This window comes from Sturnus vulgaris, chromosome 29 (genome assembly GCF_052056855.1).
Source record: "Sturnus vulgaris isolate bStuVul1 chromosome 29, bStuVul1.hap1, whole genome shotgun sequence".
NCBI lineage: Eukaryota > Metazoa > Chordata > Aves > Passeriformes > Sturnidae > Sturnus > Sturnus vulgaris.
In genome coordinates this window covers 217,109-241,303 of record NC_142271.1, presented here as the reverse complement: position 1 = coordinate 241,303, position 24,195 = coordinate 217,109, and the positions used below count along the sequence as shown (strand labels likewise).

At 49.1% G+C, this 24,195-nt stretch overlaps 2 protein-coding genes across 4 annotated transcripts in view; one reads left to right on the top strand and one right to left on the bottom strand.

Moving 5' to 3' along the window:
* Window positions 1-111: 111 nt before the first annotated feature.
* Window positions 112-10,257, bottom strand: TIMM17A (translocase of inner mitochondrial membrane 17A). The gene is made up of 6 exons (XM_014891985.2): window positions 10,112-10,257; window positions 5,509-5,608; window positions 3,967-4,030; window positions 3,083-3,211; window positions 2,454-2,564; window positions 112-449 (listed from the first exon to the last, which is right to left on the bottom strand). The coding sequence occupies exons 1-6, from the start codon at window positions 10,135-10,137 to the stop codon at window positions 379-381; spliced, it is 501 nt and encodes a 166-aa protein (XP_014747471.1). The 5' UTR covers window positions 10,138-10,257; the 3' UTR covers window positions 112-378.
* Window positions 9,397-24,195, top strand: part of LMOD1 (leiomodin 1) — a 27,323-nt gene continuing 12,524 nt past the window's right edge. Inside the window, exons 1-2 of one of the 3 annotated variants that reach the window (XM_014891978.2) lie at window positions 9,397-9,713; window positions 16,360-16,979. In XM_014891978.2, the coding sequence (XP_014747464.1) occupies window positions 16,719-16,979 (261 nt within the window). In that variant the 5' untranslated portion in view covers window positions 9,397-9,713; window positions 16,360-16,718. Of the gene's footprint in view, window positions 9,714-10,306; window positions 10,445-16,359; window positions 16,980-24,195 lie in introns of those variants that run through there. The other 2 variants (XM_088180570.1, XM_088180569.1) reach the window with 2 other exon arrangements.

Below are 24,195 nucleotides of genomic sequence, written 5' to 3'. Positions count from 1 at the left end.
GCAGGGAAGAGGCTACATTCCAGCTGCGTTCACTGCAGGTGTGACATCCCAGAGGAGATTCCCAGACTTTCACTCCAGTCTGTGTCCAAAGGATGACAAGACTCCATTTGGTCCTTGTCTCAAACCTCTTTGTATTCTACCAGACATGTAACATTACAGCAATGGAATATATCAGGAATAAATAGATTTTCTTTTCTAAAAGTTCTCCTGAGCAGTTTGACACTGAGAAATGCTGCAGGTCCTCCTCGCATGGTGTGTAAGGGACAACCACTGGGGTAAGTACAAATCCTCTTCGCATCCTCCAGGTGGGACCGCTCAGGAACAGGGAAGAGAAAGAGGAGAGGAAGAAGAGGAGGAGGAGGAGGAGGCAGGGGACCATCACTGGTACTGTCGGTAGTCGCTGAACGGAGCTGGCTGGAGCTGGGATGGATCCTCTGACAACTGTGGGCCTGGAGTAGAGACAGGGGAGAAGGCAAATAAATACCAAAATGCAGGAGATTCTTCCTATTAACAGAATTCACAACTGGTTTGTTTATATTAATCCCTCTTAAATTAATCATAAATCCTGGAATTGTTTGGGTTTCATAAAAAGTTTCGAAAGTTGCATAGAATCACAGACTGGTTTGGGTTGGAAGAGACTTTAAAGCTTATCCAATTCTACCTCTGCCATAGACACAGACACCTTCCTCTACCCCAGGTTGCTCCAAGCCCTGTCCAACCTGGCCATGGAATTCCATGCCAGGAATGGGGCAGCCACAGCTTCTCTGGGCAACTCAGGCCAGGGCCTTATCACCCTCATAGGGAAGAATTTCTTTCTAATATCCCATCTCACCTGTCTTCTAGCATTGGGAAGCCATTCCCCCTTATCCTGTCACTCCAAGACCTTGTCCAAAGCCCCTCTTCAGCTCTTTTAGGAAAAGTATGCTGTGCAAGGTGCTCCAAAGACAAACCACTTCTTTCCAAGTTACACAGAATCATGGAAGTGTGGAATGATCTGGGTTGGAAGGGACCTTAAAGCTCATCTTGCTCCACCCCTTGCCATGGGCAGGGACACCTTGCACTAGGCAAGCTTTTCTAACAGGGAAATGGACCAGTGCAGGGAGAGGGAAACCTTTCCAGTCATCTGAAAAAGATGGAAATTTGCACATTAGTGTGTTTGAGGTGACCTTGGCCCCTCTGGTAAGGTTTAACTAGGGTGACTTGCCCGAAGATAAAGCAACCAGTGAAATGGAACAAGTGTGGAGTCAGCTTCCTGATCCACTGCCTGCTGCTGGATGGGGCAACACAGCTGTGGTGGGACAATTCAGAGAGAATTAATTGTCATGGACAGATGATACACTTTCTCCAAGGCAGATTAATTATCTTTAAAGAACAGAAATTGTCATAGTTTAGGTTGGATGAAGAATATTAGTGAACAAACCCAGGAGAGGATTCACTTAGGAATTAGTGACCTAGTGGTCTGTGTTCTTCCCAAAATCAGGCGGAGCACTTCTCCTATGAGGAAAGGCTGGAAGAGCTAACAATGTTCAGCCTGGAGAGCAGAAGGCTCTCAGGAGACCTTAGAGCCCCTTCCAGTGCATAAACGGGCTCCAAGAGAGCTGGAAAGAGACTTGGGACAAGGGACGATAGTCATAGGACAAGGGGAAATGGCTTCCAACTGACAGAGGGCAGGGTTAGACAGGGTATTAGGGAAGGAGTTCTTCCCCGTGGAAGTGGTGAGGCCTTGGCACAGGATGCCCAGAGAAGCTGTGGCTGCTCCATGTCTGGAAATGTCCAAGGCCAGGTTGGATGGGGCTTGGAGCAGCCTGGGATAGTGGAAGGTGTCCCTGCCCAGGGCAGGAGGTGGAATGAGATGGGCTTTGAGGTCCCTGCCACCCCAAACCAGTCTCGGATTCTGTGTCAGAGGTATTTAGGATTTTCCACAGGAAGCATTCACACAACAGTTTCTAACTCAGTGAGAGCTCTGCTTGCATTTTACTGAGGAAAGAAAAAAGGTATGTAGATATTAAAGCAGTTTAGAAGGGAATCACCACCACCCTTTTTGTAAATCGTGTATCTGTCCCTGCCAGGTGTACATCCTCTCATTTACCCTAGGGTTCCTCACACAGACCACAGTAAGCCAGAACCACCCCTCTTTTCCACAACTTGCTGCCTGCCATTCCCTCAAACTATTGTGTCCCACCCCTGAGTAAAACCCTTCTACCACCATGTGCCAGGTGTGTGGCAGAAGCCAGGGACAGCAGTGACATCCCTGCTCTCAGCCATGCCACCTCCAGTCTCCCAGTGGGAGCAGCTGGTGATAATCCCGTGTCATCAGCACCTGCAGCTCTTCCTTGGCTTTCCACAGCCTCAGGAACTGGCAGGGCACTGCAGATTCATTCTAGGGTAAGATGACTGCCAGGGGCACATCAGCAAAGCAAATCCTTATGACATATCCTCTGCTGGCTCCTTACCGTTTGGGAACTGAGTGGAGGCAAATCTTGTCAGCAGAATTCCAGCTCCCTCAATCAGGGCGAGGAGAATTCCTCCCATTGCGGCAGATCCGACCATGGCAACAGGGCCATCTGGAAATGAAAAGCACAAACCAACTCTTTATTTCTTTGCTACATGTTAGAATCCATTGAATCCCAGGATGGTTTGGGCTGGAAGGGGCCTTAAAGATCATTTTGTTCCACCCCATGCCATGGGCAGGGACACCTTCCATCATCCCAGATTGCTTCAAGCCCTGGCCAACCTGATCTTGGACACTTCCAGGGATGGGACAGCCAAAGCTTCTCTGGGTAACCTGTGTCAGGGCCTCACCACCCTCTTCTCTCCTAAAGCAGACTCAGAGCAGTAATTTTGCACCCATTAACCTGCATTAAAGGATAATTACTGGGGAACACCCCCTGTCCTCCCTTCAAGGAACACCAGGAACATGATTATTACTGTCCTAAGCACAGGAGAAAAGTTTCAGATTATTTTTCAGCATCTGAGACAGCAAATTCCAATTTGGGTGTCACAGACTGTTGCTTTGCTATAATAATGAGAACTGTACATTTAGAAAATAGGAGATTTTCATCTGATATCCCCAGTTTCTTACTTCTGGCAGCTAAGATGGCTCCAGTCAGGGCTCCGCTCGTGATGGAATTCCAGGGATCTTCTTTCCCTCTCATTCTGACCATACTGCAGTCAATCATGGAGAAGAGGCCTCCCCAGACAGCAAAGCTCCCTGTTCCAAATCAAACCAAAGCCACTTTGGAGAGAGCAGATGAGCCAGCTGTGCTGCACAACAGATACTGTGGTGTTACTGTGCTCCCTTTCAGACATGAAGTAAATTCAAACTCATAAAGAGCCAAATACAGGTTAAAATCAATACAGGAAAATTTCCAACTTGACATGCCATCATCCCCTCTCCCCCCATTTTATATATCATCTCACTAGTCTACAATTAACTGCAGAAAATGTATCAAACTGTGATTATAATGGAACTTTCATCCTAACCAAGTCAGATTAGCTAAGGGAACTTCCAGATTGATCCCTTTTTAACATACTTCCTCACAAGACGATGCAGAGGCAATGTCACACCTCACACCTCACCCAACCCTGCTCCTGTGGCCTCAAGAGCTTGGCATCCTACAGCACATGCATGGACACCCCCAAGTTCTATTTTTGATCCAAGCTGGATCATTTCTTGTAATGAGTTAGTTTTATCTTAACCCCCTTTACACCATGAAGATGCTCCAGAAGCTCTGCTGTTTAGGATACAACCAGTTATTACCGCTGGCTTATCACTCCAGGAACAAACTGTTTCCTCCCCAACCAAACTTATTTTGGATATATCAGAACTGTATTTACCCATCAATTGGGCCAACAAATCTGCTGAGACTCAGCTCAGGTGTCAGTGCAGCTGCACTATATTATATCCATAAACTTTGTTATCTAACAACAGTCAATTCTGTGCAACAGAACCCCAAAATTCATTACCTCCCAGTTGTGGAGCTCTGGTTTTAATGGCTGTCAAACTGCCCCGCAGACGGTGGTTTACACCCTAAAATAAGGGAATTCAGTTAAAACAAAACAGTAAAATCTTACAGCCAAGCTGAGCCTATACTGCAAAAACCCGCCACAGGCCCAACACGTTTCCTAAGCTATGTTGCAAAAACCTGCCATAGGACCAACACGTTTCTGAGCTGTCCTCACAGAGCAGCTGTGAGAAGCTGAAAAAAAATGTGCTTTACACCTATTTCGCTATTTATCACTCCCATACAATAGTCCCGGTCAGGTACAGATGGGAATTACAGTCACCAGGCAGGAAACAATTTGGATTCGCAGTATGAATAGCCCAATGAGACTGAAGGAGGCATTACAGTAACATTTTAGCAGGATAAGCAGTGATTTTTCACATGTATCATTTTTTCATCCTATCTGATGGGCAATCCCACGAGCTGTCCTATGTTTTGTCATTCCTGCAGGTGGAATTGTAGGTGTCTTTGTAGTCAAGAGAAGCAAAGTAATGCGGAGCCTTCCAGAGTCCCATACTCAACACATCATCCACAGAAAAATTACACATTTTCCCACACTTTAATACAATTTAAAGAACATTCACCAAATTTTATTTTTGTTACAATCATTCAGAAGTGGGGATAGGTATATTTAGCAAGTAAAATTAAGAATCTAATTAAGCACATAGTCCTTTTCAAGTGAAGTGTCTGCAGGATCTGACTAGTTTGGAAACAGTTATTTATTAAACCCACCTCAAACCAACAACTTATTGTCAGAGTAACATCAAAAACACCTTATATATGAAGAAATTTTAAACACCTTATATATGAGAAATTTTAAAACAAATGTTCAAGCAGCAATTGGATCTTAATTTATCAAATGTCTCTGCAATGGGTTTATAGCCAAAATTTTGCAGCAGCTATCCCGAAATTGAAAACTGACTTGCATCAGCAAAACTTCACTTCCATGTTTACTCACTCCCGCATTGAAACCAAACCTGAGCATTAAAAAATCGAGTAAATAAAAAGAGCAATGATTAAATAAGAGATTAATTAAAGAAAATTATACCCTTTAATATAAATCTGAAGGAGAAAAAGATTCTTTCTTTGAGTCGTTCCATGTTTTAAAAGAAAGGGAAAGGCCGGGAGAGGAAGGAGAGCCCAGGCTTCATGTCCCTCCATGCAGACACAACCACAGGCAGGAGATCAGCCAAGACAGATCTTTCCTGCTGCACTTCTCCATCCTGAGGGAAATGTTCATCAGTTAGGGAGGAACAAGCTACCAGTGTCCCACTGCGGCCACCAGAGCAAACGGGGAAGCAGCAATTTTATTCCAAAAGATGAACCCCCACAGATCTTGAGCCAGGACAGACTCTGGTGGTCTGGATTAACAATGTACAGGTGTTTAATCAGCCCTGCTCCCTACACAGGGATTTATTCTCCTTCCCCTTCACTGCCATGCTCCCTGGGGAAGGACAGTGGAGGCAAGACTGCAGTCAATGCACCTTCACAGGATTTTACTCACCACTGGGGAATTTCGGAAGCCTTTGATAGCCTGGAAAATGCCCCCTCCTATGGCCCCCATGGTGAAGGCCCCTCCACAGTCATCCACTATCCTCCAGGGACTGGAAAGAAAAATAGAGATGAAAATATTAAATCACATCATGTCAAACCGTGTGAGTGGGATGGATGCAGCACTTCAGCACTGGTATATCTCGGATGAAGATCGAGCCTGGTGGCTGTACTGTCTCATATAAAGCTCACTGAGCAAGCAGCAACAAAAAACCAAGAATATTACAGCAAAACAAACTCAGCCTTTGCCAGAGTCTCCTGGCCCACTTCCCTGGAGTGGGAAGTACCAAATATACAGAAATACCTGAACTCCTCGCACAAGGCAGAGAGACATACTTCCTTCACGGAAAACTGCAGAATTCCAGCTCTGCCCTACTTACATAGTGTAAATAGCTTTAAATTCCCTGATCTCATTCTCTTGACCTACAGAGAACTAAGGTAGCAAATTCCACGAGACTCAGCTCCCAGTTGGCCCAAAACACGTTTTCTTGAATCATTCACCCTTTTCATTAGTTCTGCTCATTTGAGACTTCAAAGTCATCTTTGTTGAGCTGGAAAGGCTCTTCCCGATGCATCTTGGATCTTTGAAGTCCATTCAAACAAAACAGAGATCCCCTCGGAGGTATCGCACCCACAATTCCTGCTCCAACCCCACAGAGCAGCCAGGAAAACCTTGCATAGACACACTTTCCTTCACCATAGGCTGTCAGTACCTGCTGCAGGAGCCTTAATTTGGGGTTCAGAACCTCTGCCAAGAACTGGAGCCTTGCAACCCTAAACCAAACTACTATATTAGATGAGCTTTAAGATGCCATTAACAACTGTCACTGTGGGTAATTTCAGAGCAAAAAATAACAAAGTTGTTTGATTTCTTTCATCTTATATTGAGATCTTCCAGCCAAGCACTCGGGTGATTTAACTCCTACACTGCCATTAATCAGAATATGCAAAAATTAGCCTACAACAGCATGCAGGTCACAAATCTGAGCACCATGGCAAGCTCAGTGTTTCTGTCAGGCGGGAGCATTGAAGAGCACTTTCAATTTCACTTGGAATTCCATGTCTCTGTTGCTGGGGATCCCCTACAGCTTCCAGCTCCTGCACATGAGAACATCATCCCTGACCTGCCACATCCACACTTCATAGACCTCATCTAGTGAGGGGTGACAAACCCCCCTCACTGTGCTGCAGGCTTTGCCACAAGGTGTTTACTTTCTGAAGAAAGTATCTCTAATTTGCAGTCCTTCCCCTTAAATCTGTTCTCCCAGGTTCCTTCTGTTCACAACTTATTTCCAAACCTCCTCCTCCGCAGCCAGCCCTGTCCCCTGCCCAAGGGAAGTCCTGTGTGCACAGGTCGAACTCAATGTTGGCTTTGCCTTTGTACCTTTGATCACTGGGTTGTTCCCAAGGCACCAGGACCCCACCCCAAGTGTCACCACTGAGTGTCCCCAGTGACAGCTCCATCCAGGTCCCAAACATATGGCCTCAGGAAGCAGGGGGGTGTACTTCATCCTTCATCACCTCCTGTTTGTCTGCCCTGCCTGCACACGGTCTCATCTTAATACAACCCCCTCAGCCCTAGCTGCATTCAATAATTCAACCTTTTCTTTTCCTTCAACTCTTTCCTGCATCAGGGAAAGGTTCCAGACTCACTCTTGTCCAAGATGACAAGATGAAAAGCAACTCATATTTTTTCACAGGGATTTTTTGTTGTTTTGTTCTCACATCTCCTGTGCAGATTATTCTCTCCTATTATGAATAAAACATCCAAACTCTCTCCCTTTATTAACTCTCCAGGAGCGATCTCGTTAAAAGGCTTTTTGGAAATCTAAATAGATTTTGTGAAGTGGGCTTCCCTTATCCACAAAGTCAAGGAATTCCAATCTACAAATCATAGCTGCTTTTTCCTGAAGCCTTGTTAATGAGACCTCAATCATGGAACACTTCCCTCTTTTACCTCATTAGCTGCTACCTTCAGGGTTCCTAATTTTCCTTTTGAACTACTCTCCAAGCTTTTCTGAGCAGCTTTGGAATGAGACAACATCTTTGATCCCAGCACAGCCAGCCCATGTGTCAGCTCCTCCAAACTCCTTTAGAGCTGACACAAAATACCCTCAGCCTTGGCAGTGCTTGACCTCATAAAGAATTGGAGGAGAAGAGAGATTATTCCATTGTTAATCTGGCATTTGTCTACAAGCATAACATTACTGTTAATTGTTTCCCTGACTCTGAGGGGAGCCTTGGCTGTAGGGAAATGACATGTGGATAAGGTCAGGTTCCTGCTCCTGATGGCACCAGAGATTGCTCAGAGATGAGGAGAGCAGAGGGCAAGACTTCACTTTTCCCAGGGCTCCAGGACAGCCACACAGCAGCTCTGCCTGCCTGGGAGAGAGGTGAGCCCTTCCTCCAAGCCTCACAGCAGCAAGCAGCTCTCCTGACAGCTGGATAACCACTGGAATACAGGCCACCACACTTTAAATTAACAAAGGGGCGTTTCTCTGTGCCAAAGGCTCATAGGGAACCAGCCTGACCCTAGGATAGCAGCTCCTGGGGGCTGGATAACAGGGGGACCACAGGGTGACCAGCAGCAAAGGGGCCAGAACAATGGGGGACACCAAGAGCCCCACGTGCCTTGGCAGCAAAACATCCCTGTCCATTAAGGACACAGCTTCAAGCTGTGCCTGGGGAGGGACAGGAGGATATCAGGAGGAATTTCTCCACAGAAAGGACTGCCAGGCATTGGAAGGGGCTGCCCAGGGAGGTGTTCAAGGAATGACTGGACGTGGCAGTCAGTGCTCTGGTCCGGTTGACAAGATAGGGTCACAGGTTGGACTTGATGGTCTGAGAGGTCTTTTCGAACCTCAGTAATACTGAGATTACCTGCAGCCCACAGCAATCTATTAATAAATACTATTCACTTTGCTCATGTCCCAGACTTTATGTTGTAAAAAGGCAGTGGTGATGTTTATGGACAAACTTAAAACATGCCAGTAGAGAAACCTGCAAAGTTTGGGAAAAGCCTCATGAACAGTCACAGGCCTCTGTCTGCAAAGGTGAGCAGAATCTCAGGATGGTTTGGGCTGAAAGAGACCTTAAAGCTCATCTTGTCCCATCCCCTGCCATGGCAGGGACACTTTCCATGATCCCAAGTTGCTCCAAGCCCTGTCCAACCTGGCCTTGGACACTGCCAGGGATGGGGGGGCAGCCACAGCTGCTCTGGGCAACCTGGGCCAAGGTGTCACCACACAGGAAAGAATTTTTTCCCGTCTACCCCATCTAACCCTGCCCTCTGGCAGTGGGAATCCATTCTCCTCTGTCCTGCCTGTGAGTCCAAGCCCTTGTTCCAAGTCCTTCTCCATGCTAAGAAACTCTGCCCGTGATTCAGTAACCCTGCACCTGAGCTTGCATTTAATCCTTTTATTACTATAAATACAACCTTTGACTTGCAGCCAATGTGGCTGTGTAGGTCTACAAAGACAATGCTGACAGGACTCAGACACTGCCAGCTTGGCATGGAGGGGGCCGGGGGGCTGGACTAGGCTTAGAGAAATGGAGAAGGAGAGGGGCAGGGCCACTGGGGATGTGAAGGGGAGCCTGGGGGGGGCAAGGATGAGGGAGAACTTAGGGGCTGAGGGGTGGCTGAAGATCAACTAAGGATGAGAGAAGGCGGAGGAGGGGGTAGGCGAGACTGAGGATGGAGGAGTCTGAGGATGAGGGAGAGAACTGAGAAAGAATTAAGGGGGAGAAAATGATGAGTGGGGCGTGGGGAAGGCTGAGAGTGAGAAGGGCTGTAGACGAAGGAAGGCGGACATGGGTGGCTGAAGATGGTAGCGCTGAGGATCTGGGGGGCTTTGGATGAGAGGAAGGACAGAGGGGGACTGAGATGGTGGCTGAGAATGAAGGGGGGACTGAGGATCTGAGGAACTGTACATCGGGGGAGACATGAGGCGAACTGAGAATGAGGGGAGATTGAGGACGGATGATCTGAGAACGATGAAAGGACTGAAGATGAGGGGAGCGGACGGGGGGAGCCTGTGAATGAAGAAGGGACCGAGGATGTGAGGAGCTGAGGATAAGGGGAACTGAGGATAGGGAGGCCAATAGGAGGCACTAAGGATAAAGGGAGGCTGGAAGGGAAGCTGAGGATGCGGGACCGAGGTAAGGCTGCAAATAAGGGGGTGCTGAGGTACCAAACGTGAGACCGCCAGTGCAGCGCCCGCCGCCCCCGCAGGCGCATGAGCAGTGCGTGTCGCAGGGCCCCGCCGGCTCCTCGCCGCTCCGGGAGGCCGCGCGGAGCTCGGTAGCGGCGGGGTTTGGCTGCCCAGGCCTCGAGCGGGCCCCAAGGCACGACCTCCGCCGCCTCCCTCAGGGGGCCCCACCAAGGTCAGCCACGCCCCCCCGACGGGGAGCGGCCCCAGAACGCGCCCGCACCGCTCCCCTGCCCCTTCCCGGAGCTCGCGGATCCCGATCCCGATCCCGATCCCGATCCCGATCCCGATCCCGATCCCGATCCCGGCCCGGCCCGGCCCGGCCCCGCTCCGCTCCGCTCCCCTCACCAGGGCTCGCGAGCGTACTCCTCCATCTTGCTCGGCCCCACCACCTCCCCGCGCGCGATTGGCTGCGGCGGCCCCGCGCCGGCCAATGGCAGCGGAGCAGGGACGTGCCTGCGCGTGCGCCGTGCCCTGGCCCCGCCCCCGGTGCTGATTGACAGGCGCGGTGACGGTGAGGGTGTCGCCGCGCCGCGAGGGGAGAAATCCCAGAGCGAGGGATCCGTTGGGTAGGGCGGACCTTAAATTCCATCCCCTGCCACGCCCCGTTATGGGCAGGGATACCTTCCACTATCCCAGGGCGCTCCCAGCCCCGGTCAACCTGACTTTGGACATTTCCAGGTATGGGGCAGCGACAACTTCTCTCGGCAACCTGGGCCAGGGCCTCACAATCCTCATAGGAAGAGGAATTCCTTCCCAATACTCCATCTAACCCTTTGGACAAAGGCCTGAAGTGCAAGGACAAAGAGCTTGCCACTCTCCAGCTCTTTTAGGAACAGTACTTGTGCAAGTTGCTCCAAGGACAAACCGGTCCGTTCCAAATTTCATGGAATCATGGAGTGGTTTGTGTTTGAAGGGACCTTAAATCTCATCCCGTTCCAGCCCCTGCCATGGGCAGGGAGATCTTCCATTAGACTGGGTTGCTCCAAGCCTGGCCAGCCTTGCCTAGAATTTCAGGGTCCAAGCCCACGTCATTCCTGATGCTGCTGCATGAGCTGGGCTCACATGTCCCAGGGGATGTTCCTGTGGTTCTGTGTGGAGCTGGGAGCTGGGACTTCACGTTCCTATCACCAGGTCGGTTCCCTAGGCAGGCAGAGCTAGAATCCAGAGAACAGGAGATTCCCAAGCAGCTTGCAAAGCTCTCGGCACAAGATTAGGGTGTTCCCCCTTGTCCCATCACTTGTTCCTCGGAACCAGAGCTCTACCCCCACCCGGTTCCACCGTCCTGTCAGGGCGCTGTGGAGAGTGAGAAGGTTCCCCCATCAGCCTCCTTTTCTGTCCCGAGCCTTGTCCCATCCAGTGGTTTGCAGCCACTCTAAGTTGTAAATTGCTTATTCTTTTCTACTAATTTAACAGTACACCCTCTGCTCTCCTATAAGGGCAGCAAATCATTCCATAGCAAAAACTGAATGCAAAACAAGTTGGTCTCCAAGGACTTAATTGTTTTAATAAATAATGAGCTGAAGCACCATGAAGGAGCTAGAATGCTCCACCTGCTGTGTTGGGTTTTGATGCTTTAAAAGACTCCTAGGGTTTCAGGAACAGGTGTGATATGCCTCATTTAAGGTGAGGGAGTGGAGGTTATGCAATTTTGGAGATTCCTGGGAGATTCCTGGTATTGTGGCTTCTGCTTCGGCCAAGAAGGGGAGATGGGAAAAGTAGGAAATCTTGGCTTCTCTCAGCCACTGGAGCAGCTCTCCCCACTCCTGTGTTCGCTAACACTGCTGTGACTTCATTGCTCTGTGCAGGGCAGTGGTGAGGCAGCACCTCCAATCCTGGGGTCAGTTCTGGGCCCCTCAGTTCAGGAAGGACATTGAGGGGCTGGAGCATATCCAGGGAAGGGAATGGAGCTGATGAAGGGCTGCAGCAGCAGGAGCAGCTGAGGGAGCTGTGTGGCTCAGCCTCGAGAAAAGGAGGCTCATGAGGACCTACTCACTCTCCAAAACTCCCTGAAAGGAGGTTGTAGCTGGGGCGGAGGGGGGAGGGAGGGAGGGAGGTGTCAGGAGTCGGGCTCTGCTGCCACGGAACAAAGGACAGGACAAGAGGAAACAGCCTTAAGCTGGGCCAGGTGAGGTTCACTTTGGATACTGGGGTAAATTTCTTCCTCGAAAGGTTGCTCAGGCCCTGGCACAGCTGCCCAGGGCAGTAATCACCATCCCTGGAGAGTTTTAAAAAACGTATGGATGTGGCACTTGGGGACATGGGTTAGTGGTGGCCTTGGCAGTGCTGCGGGAACTTAGAAGGCTTTTACCAAACTCAACAATTCCATTATTTTGAGACTGATCCAACCCTTCTCGAGGTGGCAATTCTTTGCTGTAGCCCTTATCCTTTCCCCTAATGAGTGGTAGGTTAATTAAATCAGGCCGAATGGTCATTCTGGTCCCACATTTCACAAGTTATGGGAGAGCATGGTTAGTCCATGAGGTGCAGGAGCTTCAGCATCACCCAAGGTGGCACCCTCGGGCAGGCTCAAGGAAGATATCTACGGGCTTTCTGGGATTTCTGAGTTTCCCCACAACCAGGATTTGGTTTATTTCCCAAAATATATGGTCTTCTTTGTGCTTGCTGTTGTGTGAGCATGTGTCTGGAGAGGAGGTTTTGGATAATGATGCATTGGGTTTGGGAGAGAAGCAATTTCTCTCATGGCCTCAAGACACCCACTGCCTGTTGTGGCCAGGCAGGGAAATGTCACTCTTCAGCAATCAGCTTAGAAAAATGATAAAAAGATCATGTTTTTTAACCTCTCCTCCTGCACGCTCTGAAGGAAAGTGAAAGTGAAAGAAAACAGGCTAGAGGAATCCATCCAAAGTTCTGCTGTCCTTTATCAGCTAATAGGAAAGAATAAAGGCAGATGGATGGTCTCAGCTGGCAATGAGAGATGGGGGCACAGAAAGCTTTCTCAGCTCTGCCAGAGTTTGTAAATATGCCTGGAAAAGCTGCTTAATCTGCCTCTGTCTCTGTCCCTCCTCTCTAATGGCTCATTGTGGTGCTTCAAAGCCAGTGATTTGGAAATACTCATTAGTGCCCTCGAGGTGTTGTTTGCTATGGAGATGGGATCCTGATAAATCCAGGACTGATGGATTCTGAGCTGCCAAGAGCTCCTATGTTCCCAGCCACACTTCATCCCACTGCTCTGAACCACACAGGGCCTGGACCATCTCTCTGATGAGGAGAGACTGCAGGAGCTGGGTTAGTCCAGAGAACACTGAGAGGTGATCCCATCAACCCAGACAAATATCTCCAAAGGGTGTCAGAGGATAGTGCCAGGCTCTTTTCAGTGGTACCCAGTGACAGGATGAGAAGCAATGGCCATAAACTAAACCCCAAGAAGTTCCACCTCAACGTGAGGAAGAACTTCCTTGCATGGAGGAGGGCAGAGCACTGGAACAGCTGCCCAGGGAGGGTGTAAAGTCTCCTTCTCTGGAGATACTCCAAACCCACCTGGAAGTGTTCCTGTGTCACCAGGTGATCCTGCCCGGGCAAGGGGGTCAGACTGGATGATCTCCAGAGGTCCCTTCCAACCCCAACAGTTCTTAAGTTCTGGAATTCTTTACTTCACTATTCCACACTGTGGTGGCTGGAACCAGCTCCAGAGCATGGCCCAAGTGTCCCCAAACACATCCCCAGTCCCAGCTGTTGGTAGCCCATGAAAGACCAGTCAGTGCAGACATATCCAGAGCTCCTCTTATTCTGGGGTGAAAACACAAAATTTCTTTCTGCTGTTTTGTTTTTACAGCCCCAAGAGCCCTGTGAAATACTGTTTGGCAGAACTGTGCTAATATCCCAGTTAAAAAGGGCTATGTGATGGCCAAGATAAATCACAGTGAGACCATCCTCTCTAAACCGTAACAAGTTTGGGGTGTCCTCTGCTTCTCTCCCAGATTTTCTGCTAATGTGGGAATGTTTCCCTACAAAATTATGCTCTGTTCTACCTCTGCCTGGCTCTGCAGTACAGGGGAGGAGTGTGCAGCAGTTGTGGACTCCTGGATCAGGAAAGGATGGGTGATACTTCAGGAGAGACTTGGAGTCTCCCAGGCCACATTCACAGCTTCTTAGGGAATTTGATGTGTGGGACTTTTCATCACAAGAATCAAGCTTCAGGAATGACAAAATAGAGATTTTATCAAGGTGTTGATAGTGATAATATTCTGTTGAAAACCAACTGACAACATGGGAAAGTTTTCAACAATTTACTACGAAGGAAAGGCAGACAGTGAAAATTTCAGATTTCCCTTTTAAGTAGAAGCTTGCTTTCTTTGGCTTAGCATTGCAGATTGTCCCTGGGGCTGTCTACATGTCCTGTCCCTGGGGTGGCACACATGGGAATGCTTGGATTGTTCCAAGAAGAGGTAGACACAAAGATGTGATTTCTCACTATCTTTTTGTTGTGCACTTTCCAGTTGGGAAATGAGTTTCCAGTTTGTTGCTCACCTCTTATAAGCACTTGATGACTGAGCACAACAATATCATAGAAATACTGGAAGGCTGGACATTTATAGAATAGGACAATGGACTTGTATAGGTTGGAAAAGCCTTCTAAGATCATCAAGTCCAACTATTGCCCTGGAACTACCACTAACCCAGTAAATTCCTCCAGGGATGGAGACTCCACCACTGTCCTGGACAGCTATGTCAGGACTGAGCAATCCTTTCAGGGAAGAAATTTTCCCAATATTCAACTTAAACCTCTGCTGGTGTAACTTGAGGCTATTTCCTTTTGTCCTGTTTCTTGTTCCCTGGGAGAAGAGCCTAACACCTACGTAGGTCCACCCTCCTGTCAGTTAATTTCTTTCACCCCTAGACTCTGCAGCTCAAATTTCTCTTCCAAAACACACAGTGTTAAAACATTTCTAGCCTTGTATCCTGAAAAGTGACCAGACAGTACCTTAGATCCAGGGCTGTATTAAGGTGGAACAAACAAGACACTGATTTGGCTTCTTTGGGTAAAGACGGCACCAAATGGATACCGAAGACTAAATTCACTGTGGTTTCTGTTGCCTTCAGCACTGTCACAGCTGTGGCAGTGTCAGGGAAGGAGAGCCAGGGAAGATGGAAAGAAACTTTTCATCAGGAGCTGGAGTGACAGGACAAGGGGAAATGGCTTCCCACTGCCAGAGGGCAGGGTTAGATGGGATACTGAGAGGAAGCTGTTCTCTGTGAGGGTGGTAAGGCCCCAGCACAGAGTGCCCAGAGAAGCTGTGTCTGCCCCATCCCTGGAAGTGTCCAAGGCCATGGATGGGGTTTGGAGCAGCCTGGGCTAGTAGAAGGTGTCCCTGTCCAGGGTAGGGGATGGAACATGGTGAGCTTTAAGGTCCAAGCCATTTCATGATTCTGTGTCTGAGGCCAGGTGGGGAAGAAAATGGCTGTGTCCCTCCCAGTGCAAGTGAGCACCAAGAGCAGGGTTGCAGGATCAGGGAAGCAGAAATGATAGGGATGGAATCCACCAGGGTAATGTTTAAGTTTGTGCACTTGGAAACTAAACCCAACAGTTTCTTCTACAATCTGGAAAAAATCTCAGCCCTGCTGATGAATCATAAGAAGGATATGAGCAGGACCTGGGCAATGCAGTGCTGGAGATAAAGGAAATTCTGGAATGCAACCAAGAATGTACATTTCCTGTCAGGATGGGGAGTGTCTAGTTTGTTACACATGGCGCTAGGAGACTCACCTGGGGCACCTGATGGCCTGTGTGCAGGGCCCGGAAGAGGAGGAGGTGGATTAGGCTGAGGAAAATCCTAGGGGAGCTTGTTTTGTGGAAAAACACCAAAGGACTCCTTGCTTGGATAAGCAGAGAGAGGCCTGGGAGCAGGCAGTAAATATTAGGAGGACGATAAAGGATGAAGAAAACCAGGATGAAGCTGGCAGGATAACAAAAGTGTACAAAATGCTGGACATGGGGTAAAGCTGCCTGGAAACTTTGTGAGAAAAGCCTGTCTTCTGTCCCTGTGGGAGAACTCCCATGTGCCAGTAAAGTTTCTATATAAATTAGGGAAATGGAAAGTTGGTGCTGCCAGCCAAAGCCCAAGCTTAGGGCACTGCCTGGACCAGGAGCAGGGTAGACTCAGGAATTCCATCCGTGCAGAAGGAGGGATGTCTTTGGGGCTTGGCAAGGGGAAGTGGGAGTGTGTGAGGAAGAGCAGCTGCAGGAACAGCTGCTCAGGTCTGAGGGTCGGTTGGAGCTCTGACAGTGCCCGGGGGGTCGTGCAGAGCCGGGAGCACTCGGTACCTGCTGCCTCCGATGGAACCAGTCTGCCTCAACACCACCACCTCCAGCTCTTTCCCCAGGGGCTGAGCGGCTAACGGCACCGATCCCACTCTACAGCGGGATAAAGAGGAAAACTTCTTCTGGAGTGGGTGCTTCTATGCCCATTTTAACCAAGAATTGTCACTGTCACAGCAGAGGCTCCCCCCATCCCTTCGTAGCCACGCTGCCCACTTTAGTAGCCCCCCAGACCCCACAGAACAGGCTGGGGCTGCCTCCTCCACCCCCATCCCCGGCCTGCCGGCTGGTGCATTTTTCCCTGTTTTCTCACTAGGTTGGCCCATTGCCTTTAAAAGGCGAAATGCTTCGGACTAAATTTGGTCATGTAGCTCTGCATGGTTCCCTGGAATGTCCTCGGGTTTCAGGCTCCTCTGATAGCACCATTCCCCGCCTCCCGCCGGGCTCCATTGGCTTCCCAGCGCCCGAACCGCCACTGGATCCTGTTATTGGCCAACACTTGGACCGAGGGGTGTCCCCTCTGGATAACCACCGTATCCCGGGCTGCAGAACTGCTGAGATTTAACACTTCAGCACCTGCTGCCGCTCGGGAAGCAGCTTTAGAGCTTCGGCTTCTTTTTTTTCTCCTGCTTTGGGTACCACACAGCCGCCACCGTGTCTCGCCAGCGAGCCAAGATGTCCAAAGTGGCCAAATACCGGCGACAAGTTAGTGAAGATCCAGATATAGACAATTTATTGTCTACTTTATCTCCAGAGGAGATGGAGGAGCTGGAAAAGGAGCTGGATGTGGTGGATGCGGACGGGAGCATCTCTGTGGAGCGCAGTCAGACAAACCAATCAGAAAATTCCTCACCTGCCCCACGGAACTGTGACACGGCACTCAACCACCACGACAAGGACACCAGGAGGCTCCTGCAGCGGGAGCACTCGATAGATGTAAGTCACATCTGCTGCGGGAAAGGTGGGAACACACCTCAAACCCCCCTCCACCCCGGGCTGAATGAGGGGCGAGATGGAAAACACAAAACCCGAGAAAGGCGTGCGCTTCCTGAATAGCTGTCCCGGAGAGAGCAGGGAGCTGGTGCAGGCACTCCAGGAGGGAACAGGGTGTCCCATAAAATCCAGGTGTTATTAGCAAAGCCAAAAGCTGTGCTAGTGCCAGGGATTTTCTCCCTCCTCCTGCTCCAACATCCCTTGGCAGGGCTGGGAGCGGAGCTGCGATTCCCAGGAGGCTGCTGGAGGGGCCGGTGTAGTGACAGCGATCCCACAGGCTGCGTTTTTTGCTTTTTTTTTTTTTTTTTTTTTTTTTTTTTTTTTTTTTTTTTTTTGAGATCTCTGGACTTTTGTTTCTTTCGGTTCTTCTTCTGCAAAAGATCAAATAGTCTCTGGTTCTTGTGGAATAAAAATATTTGCTGCTTTGTGGAAATCACGTTGAGAAGTAGGTTTTGCCCCATGCTGTTTGTTTTGCATTTATCGTTCACTTAAAATTCCTTCTTTTACTTTGATTTGGGTACATTTATCTCCCTCTCTGCACCTGGCAGATCCTTTAAGAGCTGAAGCTGGAGGGATTCATGTCAGTTCTTCTCTTCTTTTTGTGTTGTGACTTAGTGTGAGTCATTCCTATTTTTCTGTAACATTTATTAACCTCAGTACTAAGAATATTTGGTATGTGCTTTGTCCGTGGAAGCCTGGGAAGTATCTGGTTCCCCTAGTTTTTCATGGCAGGCTGAGCCAGAAAGTGCAAAACAGTGACTCTTTAGCAGCTGATCCATGCGGTCATGGGCTGGTTTCATGTCTCAGGTGGGATTTACATCTGCTGTGCCAGCGCAGGGCTGGGGAGTGTTGGCAGCACAAGCAGAGCCAAGTATTATGTGGCTACCCCTCTGCTCTGGCTCCGATTCCAGATCTATTCCAGGTCACCCAGCTGTACCCTGGGTCTTCCAGCTGTGTGATTGATCTGTAAATACCCCAGAGCACTTGGAAATTTCTCTTTCTGGATATTTATGGAATTTATACAGGAGCGTCTCTTCTGACTGTGGCCTAGGCAACCTTATTCCCTTCTAAATATTGGGAGGAGTGGGAATGAAAGTTGCACGTGTAGGAGAAATAACTGAAGGTTGATTTTGGAGAGCTGAATAAGGGGTTAAATTGTTCCTCCCCATCCCTGTCCTGGGCAGCCTGGGAGCTCCCTCTGGCTCTGAGGATAAGGAACAGCTTTCACCTTCTATATGTAGTGCTTGGCATGGGCTGGGGGACAGTGAGTGCCATCCCCTCACCACAAGGGCACTGTCTTGTTTTCCTCACCAGTGGAAAAATTCCCTGTGGTGGGGAAGTACAGGTGCTGCAAGACAAACCTGCCTAGAGAGGGAAATGCTGTTATGTGGGACCAGTCATCCCAGTGGGTCACTGTTTTGCAGGTGATCCCAAGAGGTGACACTGAAAAATCTGCTTTTTCAGATGGGGGGACATTTGGGTTTGACAGCAACTTGTGTTGCTGTTTCAGTATTAACTGTTGGAACGTGGGGGTTGACTGGGAATTGGTCAAGTGTCTATGACCAGGAGGAAGGGAGGAAATACATGAGTTTTGTTTAAAAGAGACTTGGGAAATTGCCTGGTTAAACATAATGTTGTTTGGAAATGCCTGAGAGTGTGTGTGCAGTGGGAGAGGACTTGGGATGTGAAAGGGATGGCCTGGGGATGGCCCAGTTTGATTGCATTGCAGTAACTTGATAGGGCAGAACTGACCTTCTTCTTCTATTTCAAACCCTGGAGGCCAAGAAAAAGTATATCCTACATCACTTCCTCCCTGCCATTATTAGGATCTGGGATTAGCACCTAGAAAATGCCAGCTTGTGGTGCTGGCACATCAGATTATGCTGGTGGAGTGGGGCCTGAGGATAGGATGGGATGGGATGGGATGGGATGGGATGGGATGGGATGGGATGGGATGGGATGGGATGGGATGGGATGGGATGGGATGGGATGGGATGGGATGGGATGGGATGGGATGGGGTGGGGTGGGGTGGGGTGGGATGATCAGACCACAGGAACAGTCACAAAAAACAGTGCAGAAAGCCAATGGTACCCTCTGCCTGAGGAAGCCCCAGGGCTATGTTTTGCTGCAGGATGGAATGAAAACATGGAGCCATCCAGAGCACCCCAGGCATGTGCCAAGCTCTCCCCCAGCTGCTCAGAGTTCCGAGGTCTCCAATGACAAATCCCTCTTATGTGTCAGCAGATTTCATGCTGTGCCAGCCAGCACACCCATGGTGGCTGCACTCCCACGGGGTTGGCATTCTCCCAGGGTGTGCAGGCATCACCCCATACATGTCCATCCCAGCCCCTCTCCATCAACAGTTCCCAGTATTCTGAAGCAAATCCAGAGGAGGTCACAGACACCCCTAGCTCTCCTCGACTGTCACCAGATCAGAGGGGCTCCAGCCCTCAGAGCATCTCTGTGGCTTCCTCTGGACTTGCTTCAAAAGTTCATTGTCCTCCTTATGTCCTCCCTGCTGTTCTTCCATGCCTCTTGATGGGAATCTCCGTTGTGGGACATTGTGTGTTAGCTGGGATGTGCAGGAATTCCTCCAAAGAGCAAAATAAGGTATTTTGAAGGGAAAGTTTGAGTTTCTGCCCATCTTGCTGTTCTTGCAGTCATTGCCCCGCTCTTGCACTGGCTCTAGGCACCTCCATTTCCACCTAAATATTGGGAGAAGTGGGTATATTTAGAAATATTGTTAACTACATAATAACACATCTTCTTAGTGATGAAAAGGGCAAACTTGGGTAACTAGGAAGCAGATTATAAACAGCCCAAAATAGACGTGAGCTTTGCCCCAACCTTTCCACACTGGGCAGCCAAATTCCCATCTTGGTGATGCAGTAATAAATTAATCTTAACTTTGTCTTGCTAATGAGTGGAAGTATAACCCAGCTCAAGGGTGAGGCTTGGGCCAGTGCCTCTCTCTGAATGTACTCAACAAGGTCTGTATGTCACAGGAGCTGGAATTAAATGAATATTCACGAGTTGATAAACAAAGAGATTATTTCTATCAGCTTAAGGCTCTTTACTGTCACAGGCAAAGATGAAATGAGAAAAATTCTGGTTAGAAACATGCTGTGAGGTTGGTGCTGTGGTATTAAACTGCCAGAGGGCAGAGTTAGATGGGATATTGGGAAGACATTCTTCCCTGTGAGGGAGGTGAGGCTCTGGCACAGGGTGCCCAGAGTAGCTGTGGCTGCCCCATCCCTGGAAGTGTCCAAGGCCAGGTTGGGCAGGGCTTGGAGCAACCTGGGATAGTGGAAGGTGTCTCTGCTCATGGCGGGGGTGGAACAGGATGATCTTTAAGGTCCCTTTCCACCCAAACCAGTCTAGGATTCCATGAGTTACCTGGGACACAACTGACTTGCTGTCACTTGAAATCCTTGTATCATGCCTGGGATTTCTGTCCAGAAGAGGAAAAGTTGAGTGTGGCAGGGCACAGGAACTCTGTTCAGCTGTCCCTGTGAGACGGGTTTCTCTGAGAGATGAGCTGTATGAGGAGATGGGGTCTCTGGGAGCTGGTCCAGTTCCTCTCTTGCTGGTGACATTTATAAAAATCACGTGTCTGTGCAGAGAGAACAGTTATAACTTCCCTGAGAACACCCCATCCATGGAGTCTCTTCCATTATGCTCTTTAAGGGAATGATCTTTAAGGTCCCTTCCAAGCATAACCATTCTATAATTCCATGATCTTTCCCACTGGCATTTGGTGAGCCCTAAACACTCTCAGGGAACCTCTGCCAAATGGGACCTAGATGAGAAGAGCTATCCCATGGGAAGGATCTCCATGTGAACCACACGTGCCATGGACTGGTGCTTTGGTGGACAAGTCATCCTTAACAGTTGCCAAGTCCACAACAGGAGGTTTTACTTTCCAGAGCATTCCACAAAATCCACCTGCAGCTGTTCTTGGCTTTCCTTCTCACCACTTTCCTTCTCACCTGATTCTCACCTGATGTCACCACAGCACCCTGGTGGCTCCCAAAACACCAAGCACCTGATGGCAGAGGCAGAAAGCACCTGATGTGCTTTCCCTTCTCCAGCATCACCATCTTCCCTGGTTGCTCACACAATCATGGAATATCCTGAGTTGGAAGGAACATACAAAGATCACTGAGTCCAGCTCCTAGCCCTGCACAGGACAACCCCAAAATCCCACCTGCCATGTGCCTCAGAGAGTTGTCCAGACGCTCTTTGAAGCTCACCTTTAAGGGGAGGACACCTGGATGTCCCAATCCCATCAGAGTTCCCAGTCCTGCCTCCCAAGGGCTTGTTTTGATTTGATTTGATGCAGCTTCAAGCACTAATGGCTGGGAAGTGCATGGAAGTTGCATGAGGGAGCATTATCCTGCTTATGGAGGGGAGTCATTCCAGGGCTGGGAACCCAATTTTTTATGAAGATACTCATGTCATGGGTCTCTCTTTCCATGGAAGCTCAGGGCCCAGCTTCCTGAGGGAAGACTCTGAACAGGGGATGCTGGGTGCCAGGGCTGTTTTGCACAGCCAGGGCCAGATGTGCACAGTGTATTTTTGTCTCATGAAGGCTGAACCCCCTTCCCAGAGGAGAAGCTGAGGTGGTTAAGTTATCTTCCAGCACCGTTTCACTTCCTCTTGCATATCCCACTCCCTAAGTGCACTCCTCTGCAGGCAAGACCTCCTCCTGTTCCAGGTCCATGCATTCTTATACCTGCAGGCTCCTGAGAATATCTCCATGTCCCCAAGCTCTCCTCATGGAGGCTGGACAGGGTCCTCATGGCCTGGTTTGGATGCAGAGGGAAAGGCAGTGAGTTCAGAGAGTTTATTTAATCCAAATTCTGCATATCTGAAGGATGCCTATACCAGAGGACAGCAGGTCTAATTGCTATGGAGAAAGATTTCTTTTTACAAGACCTTGGGAAAATCTTGTAAAAAGTCCTGCCTTCCTTTCTAACTCTCTCATGCTTGGAGCTTGCTGCTGGGTGATTTTTAATCCAGTCACTTGATTTCCCTCCATGGCAAGTGGAGATCCTCAGCAGTGAGCCCTTCTTCAACACCACAGGCATTAAATTTCTTATTAATGCTCAAAGCCTGTCATCTTTTCATGAAAATATCTGGAGGAAAAACAAGCTCCTTATTCAACTCGCTGGTTCAGACTCGAGAGAATTTGCAAACAAGGATATAGCAGGGATTGTATCATTCCTTGAGCATCTTCCCAGTTTGTCCCTAACATGTGTACTGAAACTCTGCTCTTGTGTTTATCAGCCAGTTCTGTTGACTGCCAAGACTGTTTCTCCTCCCATCCAAGAGTCTTCACTAATTCCCAGCTCTTGCCTTTCTTTTAGCTGGACCCTGACCTGGTATCTTTTCCCTCATCAGAGAATCTTTATGATTGGAAAAGACCACTAAGATCATCAGGTCCAAAGAATCCCAGAATCCCATACTGGTTTGGGTGGGAAGGGACATTGAAGCCCATCCCATTCCACCCAGCCCTGCCATGGGCAGGGACACCTTCCACTATTCTAGGATGCTCCATGCCCCGTCCAGTCTGCTTTTGGACACTTCCAGGGACGGAACAGCCACAGCTTCTCTGGGCAACCTGCGCCAGGGCCTCATCACTCTCACAGGAGAGAATAGACTATAATATATTGTTCTGAACAGCCTCTGGCCTCCAAAAGAGGTGAAAGAGGTGGATGACACTGGAATATCCATACAGAGGCTTCTCCAGTGGCTTCTGGCCCATGGAATGGCAGTGGGCAAAGCTGTGGGTACTTCCACCAGTACACAGAAGGAAATAGAGCTGGCAGCTTCCTGGGCTTTGCGTTCCTCCATGGATGATAGCCAGAGATATCCAAACTAGTCACACATTTGGAAAAAAAACAAAAGTATTGAGCCATTCCTATTTGGTCCTTAAAGGAGGCCACAGATGGTCCCTCCAGCTGCATAAGTCACTCTTCAACTCCCTGATAGGAGGGAGCAGCCAGGTGGGCGTTGGGCTCTGCTCCCAGGGAGCAAGGGATGGGACAGGACAAGAGAAAACAACCTCAGTCTGCACCAGGGGAGGTTCAGGTTGGACATCCAGAGGAATTTCTCCATGGAAAGGGTAGTCATATATTGGACAGGGCTGCCCAGGGCAATGGTGGAGTCCCCTTTCCTGGAGATGTCCAAGGAATGCCTGGACATGGCACTGTGTGTTCTGGGCTGGGTCACAAGGTGGGAGCACCAGTCACAGATTGGACTAGATCATCTCAGAGGTCTTGTCCAACCAAATTGATTCTGTAATTCTGTGAAGTCCAGGAGATCCCTTTCATTGCTCGGAAATTAAAACTGTGGTCTGTGCTCTGGTGTTCCGTTATAAGTTTCTGAAAAAGTCCCAACCCTGTAACAAGAGGGATGAGCAGCAGAAGCAGGAGCTGCTACCTGCAGCAGATGATAAAACAACCCTCCAAGGTGAACACAGAAGCAAGAACAATCCCATGACAGCTCCAAGAAGGATCTGCAGTGTGGAGAACAGCTGAAAAATGTGAAGCGAGAACACAGGCATCTCTGAGCTGCCTTCCTAGAAAAATGGTGTGAGAAAGATCTTCACAGCTGGATCAGTGTTTTTGTGATGCCCTTGGGGGCAGAAGCTGTGCTTTCCTTGTTTTTCCTTTTGTTACTAGGGCAAGTTGCAGCATAAAAGTGATCCCAGTGATGCAGAGCTCACACCAAAGGCACACACAACTCTGGGAGATCCACAGTCCATGTAAGGGCACAAGCAGGGAAAAAAAACCCATGGATTTCTAGTCAATTGGGGAAAAAAAGAGTAAAAGTCTGTGTTCTATATTTACATAAAGTACAACTGGGATGCAGATAAATCCATGGAATTGTTTGGAGTGTTTAGCTTATATGGGCTGAGCTGTCCAGGAGGTTTAATATGTGTTTATGTTGAGCTGATAAATAGACATGGAGGAGGAGAAGAGCTGGGTCCATTATGTGTCCCTCTCTTTCGCAGCACTGTGACATCACTTATGTGCTAAAACCATCTCAGTGACTCAGCTCCCAGCAGGACGCTGGGATTAAGCGGTCATATTGCTCCATCCCACCCTTGGCTGTGTGGGAATCGTGGCAGGATGGAGCAAGAGGATCTCAGTG